At 39.2% G+C, this 9,912-nt stretch overlaps 1 protein-coding gene across 1 annotated transcript; it reads left to right on the plus strand.

The window, feature by feature from the left end:
* Nucleotides 1–1,041: 1,041 nt before the first annotated feature.
* LOC107264884 lies at nucleotides 1,042–2,495 on the plus strand. Its single transcript, XM_015733662.1, has 2 exons — nucleotides 1,042–2,130; nucleotides 2,229–2,495. The coding sequence occupies exons 1-2, from the start codon at nucleotides 1,042–1,044 to the stop codon at nucleotides 2,493–2,495; spliced, it is 1,356 nt and encodes a 451-aa protein (XP_015589148.1).
* Nucleotides 2,496–9,912: the final 7,417 nt, after the last annotated feature.

Consider the following 9,912-nt stretch of genomic DNA (forward strand, 5'->3'; position numbering starts at 1 on the left):
TTGTCTGATTAGTGACATTGCAATGCATTTATATTTTATATTTGTTTAACAGATTTCAGTGTTTAAAACTTTTTTCATATATCCTATTGAGCAACAAAAACTTGTGATATCCCCCAAAAAACACTAACATGTATAAAATTACGCCAAGTACAGGATTGCTGTGAATTCCTCTAACAAAACGTATTGATATCATATTATTGAGGCCAAGTACATAAGTCACGAAATTTTTTCCTATTATATGATCTAGCACTGGCCCATTATTTTAATTATATTTTCAATATTTCCTATAACGTTTTCGCTACTCTTTTAAGTTACTGCTGCTTCCCGTATTTAATTATGGTTTAATGGTGATTTAATAATTAATAAAACTTTAGGTGATTCCTTATCGAGTACTACTTGGCGGGTCCGTGCCAGGAATTCCAAAGTACTTACTTTGGACGTGCTCATAGTATTCTAATGCTGTATGTTTGTTATTAAGTTTTTACCGTGATTATTTTTGACGAGTTGTTGTTAATATGCTTTCTATAGAAAATTGGTACTGGTTTTGTACCAAATTTATATCAAGAAATGCACGGAGCCGCCAAGTAGTACTCGATAAGGAATCACCTAAAGTTTTATTAATTATTAAATCACCATTAAATCATAATTAAATACGGGAAGCAGTAGTAACATAAAAAAGTAGCGAAAACGTTATAGGAAATATTGAAAATATAATTAAAATGATGGGCCAGTGCTAGATCATATAATAGGAAAACATGTAGTGACTTATGTACTTGGCCTCAATAATCTGATATCAATACTTTTCGTTAGAGGAATTCACAGCAATCCTGTACTTGGCGTAGTTTTTTACACGTAAGTGTTTTTTGGGGGATAATAATGAACCGATATGTCTGAAAGGAATCAGTCATCGTCCGCGCTGCAAAGCGTTGACATCTCAAAACGTGTTATTCCTGAGAAATCTGGGACTCAAGGTCACACCAGTCGAAAGAGGAAACTAAAAAGTTCATTCTGCTGCTCCATTATTATTATCGGCTGCTTACCATGGAGGAAGAAACTTTAAATATTCGGACACCAATCACCTTCGATGAGTCTATAGCGCACTGCGAAATGCATGCACACCAGCCTTACGCATCGTCAACATTCAACAACAGTGATGAAATACGAATTTCCGTCCAACATCAAGACTTGTGTTTACTATCGAGTAGAAGTTCGCTGCATGTATATGGAAAGCTCGTCAAGGAAGATGGTTCTACGGCGGCTACAAACACAACGTTAATTAATAACGGCATTTTTCATCTTTTTGATGAGATTCGCTATGAAATGAATGGTATAGAGATCGATCGAAATAAGAACGTTGGTCTTACGAGTCTCATGAAGGGCTACCTTTCCCTGACTCCTGGTCAACGCTCGTTGATGGATAACGCTGGTTGGATGCAAAGTGATAAATTGACCGATGCAGCTGGTTACTTTGACGTATCCATACCGCTGAGTATCATACTAGGCTTTGCCGAAGATTATCGCAAGATCGTCGTAAACGCTAAGCACGAGTTCATTCTAACGAGAAAAAAGAGTGATGTCAATGCCATTGTACAAAGTGCTCCGGAAGAATGCAAAGTTGTAATTCAAAAATTGGAATGGTTGATACCGTACGTAAAGGTTTCCTATCGTCGAAAGATAGAACTGCTGAAATTCGTCGAGAAGGATGCACCCATCCCTATGAGCTTCCGCACTTGGGAACTGTACGAGTATCCTCTACTCCCTACCACATCCAAACACGTGTGGACCGTCAAGACGTCCAGTCAACTTGAAAAACCTGGATACGTCATATTGGGATTCCAAACTGGAAAAAAGAATAATAAAAATAAGAATACCAGTCACTTTGACCATTGCAATGTCAAAGACGTTAAACTCTTCTTAAATTCGCAATGCTACCTCTATGGAAACTTAAACCTTGACATTGATCGAAATCAGTTTGCTCTGCTGTACGAAATGTATCTAAACTTTCAAGCTACTTATTACGGCAAAGAGCCTGAGCCCATCCTGAGGAAGAGTGATTTCCTCGTTTATGGTTCACTAATTGTCATCGATTGCTCCAAGCAAAATGAGTCGCTCAAATTTGGACCAGTCGACGTTCGTCTCGAATTCGAGGCAGACCAACATTTCCCCACCGAAATATCAGCGTTCTGTTTAATTCTGCATGATCGAATAGTAGAATATAATCCAATTAGTGGTGGGGTGAAAAAAGTAGTATAAAAACCCTACGATCATCTCTATGCAAGCAGTCTACCACAATGGAGTTCATCGTGGACGTACAAGGTTTCAAGAAACCCTCGGACGAGTTTGTCTTGAAGGAGCTGTCTGTGATTGGAGTGGGTAGCGATTTCTCCGAGCCTGCGACGTTTCTGTTTCAACCACCGTGTTCATGGGGCTCTCTTCCGGTGAAATACAAGTGCATGAATTTGTGGTTACAATGCAACTTTCATGGTATCTCTTAGAACTCCGGCGATACATCTTACAACCAAGCCAGAAATATTCTTCGAGTCATTTTACGAGATGCAACCAGAATTTATATAAAAGGATTGGAAAAAAAAATTGTTTGGAGAATTTTATGGGGCAATCGTTAAACATCGTAAACTTGGGAGATCTGGGCTGCCCTTCGCTGCAAAAATTGAGAAAAAGTTCACTTACCTTATGTACGCATCACCATGTCCCGCATTTCAATTGTGCGATGGAAAATGTTAAATCGTTAAGGACTTGGATGATGGAATGTATATTTTTTAATTAAGAATAAAGTGTGTGTGAAAGAAATAAGCGGCTGTATTCTTTTTGTCACTTACGTGGCACTTTATTTATTTAAATCATAAGTATGAACGTTTACAAATATCCAAATTCGATGAGGTTGAACTTCTCACCGAGGTAACGCATACCAAGCTGATTCTCAGCGGTATCCAAAACCAGCCGTTGAAAGAAATCCTCATCGTCCGTCAGAACCCTCGAGATCCTTGCTGACAGGAATACTGAGAAGCTGTTTTCCACGTGAACGATGTGTCTTGCTCCAAATTTCGTTTGAATTTTCCTCATGCTGGTAATCTTGTATTCTTTTTCAACTTCCAGTTCTGATAACTTTTTCGTTGGCAGGAAACCCTCCAGAGGCGCCATTTTGTTAATTTTTGAAAAGTCCGTTTTCGCACAGGTTGGATTAAATTTTCTTCTCAAATCTATTCTTACTTTCAGTTTACGTTCTTTCTCCAAACTCGATGAATTGCAACAGTAAACTAATGAAAGAGCACCAAGCTCTTCCTTATATAGAGGGCACTCTTCTTCTTCTTAAGAGTATGAAGGAATTTTAATTAAGTAAACAATTCATGGATCTACATTTCGGCATTATACAAAGGTTTGCTAAATTCTTTGGCATCAAAGATCCACCGTCTCGATGCGCAGTTCCTCTCGAATAAATAGTGCACATTAAATTATTGTAAACAATTTTTTCGGCACCATACAAAGGGTTATTCGACACCTCTTTTGATTTTTACCGTCTCTCCAAGGCTACTGTATCGTAGCGGAACGATAGAGGCAATGAAGGCGGAGGAGGAACAGGGGGGGTTATGACGATGATGATGAAGTGTCATCGAAATTCTTCGGTGACATACAAAGGGTCATTCCTCATCTCCACCGACTGACTCCACACGCTAGTCTGCGGGGAGTGTACAGGGAAGGGAGAGGGGTAGAAGCTGCCAGGAGATCGGAAGTACAAAATTCAGTAACGTACAAAGAGTTGCCGATCATCCCCTTTGAAATCCACCGCTTCCACGTGCGAGGTCAATGTATCATGGATGAGATTGAGGTGGGGTTGCGATAGAAGAATCTAGAATGTACTCAATTACGTCTGATGTAAAATTTCTTAAATCTGCCGTAAAATACTGATACCTGACGTAATATTTCTGAAAACTGATGTAATATTTGTGAAATCTGACATAAAATTTCTGAAATCTGCCGTAAAACGCCTGAAACTTCATGTAAAACCAGAGCCCCCTTCCGATGACGTCAAACCGAAGGGGGTCAGCGACGTCGACTCGTGCGCGCGCATCCTATTTCTCTCCATCTCACTCACTCACTCGCGAGGGGTGTCGGTCAGCAGGAATATTCAAATTTCTGGAGGCGTCGGTAAGCAGAAATCTTTCATACGGGGCTCAAACGCTCTAACTTACCATCCAGAGGGGGCGCTAACATCGCTAACTTAGAACGGACGCGAACCCACAGGTCGGTAAAATGTCACTGCAAGAATCTTGGTCCAGAACTCTTCTTGTATATCTACTCGGAACGAATACGCGGTTCCAGTTCTCGCACGCGCGAAATTCTAACCGCAATCGGTAACATTAATAAGAAAGAGTTAGTCTAACAAAATTGTAAATTAGTGCGAATCCGAGGATCAATAATAGGCATGGGTTTGTTGACGCACGCTCAAAATCAAAATTTATTCAACGCAATACAGGAACACGCACACGACGCGAATACCGGAAATCAAGCACAATAAATAGAAAAAGTCACCATAGATTAGAACAAGAAATTGCACATAAAATATCACATGTCAGAAAATAAAATATTATAACGAGTATTAATTATAGTTGCAATTGCACAACGTTCTTACAACGGGCAGTACAATCTCGAAGACCGGCAGAAGGCACGGCGTCAAGGAACATCAACAAGTAAGGTCGGCTCAGAGGGCGGCTAGCACGCGACACGTCAGAGGGACGTTCGCCATACGCAAAATTCACAAAGCTTCCCCAGATAATATAAATGCGACAATACAATAACTTTCGGCAACGATAATCAAATACAGCCCACCAGCATTAATTTACAAAATAAAAGAGGAAGATATCGCATACAAAACTAGGAATACTAAGTTAGGAATCACACTTCAGAAAAATTCAAGAAAGTTTTAGCCAAAAGAGAATATTCAAATTAGATTATAACAGTTCAAGAGAAAAAAAATAGATAAAGAACTGTAAAGTTTCCAGATATTCGGAATAATAATAGGCGTGAGTTCGCCACGAAATTTAACGGAACTTAGGGTTCTGAAATCTCAACGTAAGTTACAGTCTCAAAAGAATAGTCGTATTATGGTAAACGATATCTTATAATAATTGAAATATTAGAAATAGGCTGCGCGAGAATCTGGCTGTCGAGCCACCAAGCCGGTCAACCCAGGATCAAACGCTCTGGTAGGCAGATTCCACGGCGTACACTAAGCGAAGAGTCCAGGAAAAAGGTGAATCACAGATAGAAAGTAAATCAAAAATCATATAAGAAAAGGCGCAAAATCAATAAACGCAATAATATAATTATAACGGCTCTATCGTCCTTTATACTAAACTAGGCGGAAAGACATTCGCGTAATAACTGAACAAAATTAGCCACGGGCTAAATGTACGGTTTAGCTGTGCACGTGTCTATAATCTTCAATAAGAAAAGGCAGAAAATAGTTAGGAAACCGAAAGATCTCACCAAATACAAGAAAAGAAAGCTATAGCTCAGTCGTAATAGCCTACAGGCAGCGAAAAGCGGCGATAAGCAACCAAAAGTATTTGATCTCTCTCTCTCTCTCTCTCTCTCTCTCAAGGTTTTGCACGTTGGTTTGCTTCAAAGCTTCACATGACAATGCTTTATCCATCGATGATCGTGGGCAAGCGGGCCCAGGTGAGACAGGAACGGCACCGGAACGGGACTAACGTTAACGGAGGTGGCCGAGCTCTCCCGAATTTCGACCCGCAGCGGCGGAATCGGCCGAGTGGAGACAAGCGGCCATCCTGTGGGCACCGTCCTCGAAATGCTAGGCCTGGCGGGTCGACGATGTTTAGGCGGTTTCTCGGCCGGACGGGGACACTGTCGCGGGCGAGTGGCAGGCCTTATGCGGGCCAGGGAGGAAAGCCTCATTTCCCGGCCGGCCATATCGGCGGCAGATAGGCTCAGAGAGCAGTTTTCGCTGGCCGATGAAAACGTCGGAGTCCCCTCCCGGGTGCTCCAGAGTTCATCGGCTTGATGGCAGCAGCAGGATCGCGACAACATCCAGATCGGCGGAACCGGCGGGCACATCCTGGTCGGTGTAAGCGTCGTGCAGATCCCTCCAAAGTTGTCCCTCCCTCAATATTTTCAAAAATGCAGCAGCCACGGGCAAACGCAATCACAAAAAGTCTCTATTGCCAGAAGGATGGCGTCCTGTCCTCACACCCTTACGTCGTTGTGGGGAGACTCGAGAGTTGAGATTGATTATAGCGTAACAGAGAGCAAAAGATAAGACAGTATAACGAAATGAAATCGAAAATGTTAAAGGACGATAATAGACGTTCACAAACGGAAACGTTAAGAATAATATTTTAGGCAGAACCTCGTCATTTATTAATTACAAAAATTTTAGGTGATTCTTTATTGAGTACTACTTCGCGGGTCCGTGCCATAAATTTCAAAGTACTTACTTTGAACATACTAATAGTGCTCTAATACTATATGTTTGTTATTAGACTTTTACCATGATTATTTTTGACGAGTTATTACTAATATGCTCTATACAGAAATTTGACGCTGGTTTTGAGTTTGAAGGATAACATAATGAACGGAAATTTATATCAAATGATGATCGGACCCGCCAAGTAATACTCGATAAGGAATCGCCTAAAGTTTTAATAATTATTAAATGACCATTGAATCATAATTGAATACGGGAAGTAGTAGTAATGTAAAAGAGTAGCAAAAACATTATAGGAAATTTTGAAAATGCAATTAAAATGATGGGCCAGTGTTAGATCATATAATAGGTAGATTCATAATGACTTATGTACTTGGCATTAATAATATGATTTCAATACTTTTTGTTAGACGAATTCACAGCATTCTTCTACTTGGCATAGTTTTTTACACGTAAGTGTTTTTTGGAAGGATATCACAAGTTTTTGTTGCTCAACGGGATATAGAAGCTCTAAGCACTGAAATATACATATATTTTAACAGATATAAAATGTAAATGCATTGTGATGCCGTTAATCAAAAACGTATATTGCATTGTCGAAAATGTTTAATGGCATATAAATTTAATTTTTAAATCCATTTTTTTTAGAAATGCATAAAGATATATAAAAATTTGTAAAGAAAATGTAATCTTAAATGCATATAAACGTCGTTTATGGTATCCAGCTTGTTGAAGCCGTGTGGTAAACGTAAGAGAGGAGAGTGTGCTGAATTATTTACATACCTTAGGCCGTACGAACAATAGAGACGACACTATGGTTTGAGCGGAACGCCAAAGCGTCGCTCGTTGCACACTTTTCTGGTCACCCTGGATTTCCACATCCGACTCTTAAATCCAAGAAACTACAGAACGGAACACCTGGACACCCTGGACTTCCAAGCCCGACACCTAGATACAAGAAACTGCGCAGTGGAATACCTGGACACTCTGGACTTCCGCAACCGACACCTAGATACATTAAACTATGAAGCAGAACACCTGAACACCCTGAACTTCCACATACGACACCTAAATACAGGAGACTACGGAGAGGAACACCTGGATATCCTATATCTCTAAAAATTGTCACCTAAAATACGAGGAACTATGTCAAAGCATTCACATACGTACACCCATTCATACGCGCTCCACATGATAGCCTTAATAATTCTATACTATTGTGAAAGCAGCCTTATATTAACTGGAAATTTGATGTGAACGGTAGCTTCACGTACAAAGTATTTTTGATTGTGTTGTGTATTTGTAAATTACCAACACCATCCAGAGTACAAATAGGTAAAAAAGATAAAGCAGTCAGCATCATCTGTCGTGTAAAAAACTAGATAGACGTGCGAGGACGATGACGATCACGATGACGACGGCGGACCTGAAATAAAATCATCTCGCTCGCCATGTGAATACTCCCTGATCTCGTAGACTAATCGTATTGAACTTGATGGCAATCGATTGAGAACCCTTGATTCCTATAGTGAGTGTATCAATAACTTTTTCTCATACATAATTGTTCATAAAATATTTGAGTCGAAGCACAAGTGCAAGAGATGCTTCGAGTAAAGAGTCTCGGCGGGCCGTGTCTTGTACAGCGGGCTGCCTGTATTTGGCACGAGACTCGACCGAGTCTCTTAATTGTACCGATTTGGAATTATATAAAGAACGATTATAGTTTATTAAAATTGGTATAATGTAAATACGAAGGTAACGCAAAATCTAATCATAGAAGGCACAATCAAACTAATTATTCTCGACTATGGAATACGATCTAGGACTTCACTCCTAGTTAGGAACTTTGCGAGTGACTGTGGCTTGCAAGGTGCTTCTCATGGTTATTATCGTAACGTCTTATGCATAGGGCCAGCATACGCCTTATGCTGACTTTGCGTCTGGAGATTAACAATAACGTGAATTCTGTCATGGGGCATAAGAATATATCACTGAATTAAAAACTATAATAAAAATATAATTTTTAATTGGTTCTACTGTTGTATTTCGTGTTAGGGACATCATATTTTCCGATCACGTAATGTTATTTTATTAGTGTATCAACTATATCATCAAAAGTAACACAGATGCAATAATAGCTGACTCTTGACAGCTTATGAAAATTAGAGGTGATGTTGTATTTCATTATTTTAGCGAAGTAAGTTGCGTTGTTACTGCCATATGTGATGTAAAAAAGCAAATGGACATGCGAAGACGGAGAAAGAGACGATGACGGAACTTAAATGATGCATTGTCTCTCGAGTAACTCCTATATAAATGTCATTTAATCTGTAACAATCTATTCAGGATATTAAAAACTGGTATGATTGTAATCATTAACTTCCCTTGATGCGTCGCCATTCATTAAATATTCGTTGCATTGCCGATATTAAGAGAAATAGTGTTTCAAATAGCCTCGGCCGTTGAACCGCCGTACTCAATCCCTATCTCCACACGTATATTGTGAATTATTTTGGATAAAGAGTCTCGGTCTTCGACCGCTGCTTGTACAGGGTGGAAAGAGTTGAAAGAAATAATTGGTCATCCTTTTGCCGGATGAAATTATTTTGACCTTAGCAGTCAAGGTCAAGATTTTTCATTGTCTCAAATAACTCTACTCGTCAAGAAGAACAAAAGCCTCAAAGAGACCATAGGTTAAAAACGTGATCTTCTATGTGAAAAAGAGCTTAAAGACGAAAAAAATTCGGAAATTATTTTTCCGGAACATTCCTTAATCGGGCTCAGAAATAATAATATAATAATAAAAAAAAGCCTTTTATCGCTCAATCAGAAACTTTTATTGAGAAGATTCAAGAAAAGTCTCCGTTGCCCGACCAGATTGGCGCGAGACTCGACCGAGTGTTTTTGTAACCCATAGGATCACTAACACAATAAAAAAAAACGAAACAGTTTCGAAATAAGGCACGTACGAATTTCTTGAAATGTAAGAGGGATACGAATTGGGCAACATATAGAAACTGCAGGAATTACATTGCTGCTGCAATTAAGCAAGACAAGAAAGCTATCTTTAAATTTAGATTTGACATGAGCTCAAATACACAGAGATGGCAGAATTTAAGGAATTGTGATATTCATAGTTCTAAGAAACATACAGATCAAATTGAATATGACTCTGATATATTGAATGATTACTTCTTATAATTAGAGTCAGTGCCACCCTTACAGGTGTGCGGTGAAACACTGGATAAGTTCAGACAGGATAAATTCAGCAATGCAGTTCAAGTTTCGTTTCAATGGATCAGACTTGGGATATTATTACAAGTTATAAAAAGCATTAACCATTATTAAAGATTTGAGATATTATTTACATTCGACTATATACCTAAATATGTGTTATGTTGTGTAGGTTCCATAAATAAATACTCGTGCCGTTAAGATTAATAGTATGA

The sequence above is a fragment of the Cephus cinctus genome, unplaced genomic scaffold (assembly GCF_000341935.2).
Source record: "Cephus cinctus unplaced genomic scaffold, Ccin1 Ccin1_scaffold0203, whole genome shotgun sequence".
NCBI lineage: Eukaryota > Metazoa > Arthropoda > Insecta > Hymenoptera > Cephidae > Cephus > Cephus cinctus.

What these genes read in the sequence shown, in the direction of transcription:
- LOC107264884 (XM_015733662.1), top strand. Translation starts at nt 1,042, where the DNA reads ATGGAGGAAGAAACTTTAAATATTCGGACACCAATCACCTTCGATGAG. An exon ending in TCAAATTTGGACCAGTCGAC is followed by an intron (nt 2,131 to 2,228) that starts GTTCGTCTCGAA and finishes TAATCCAATTAG; the next exon opens with TGGTGGGGTGAAAAAAGTAG.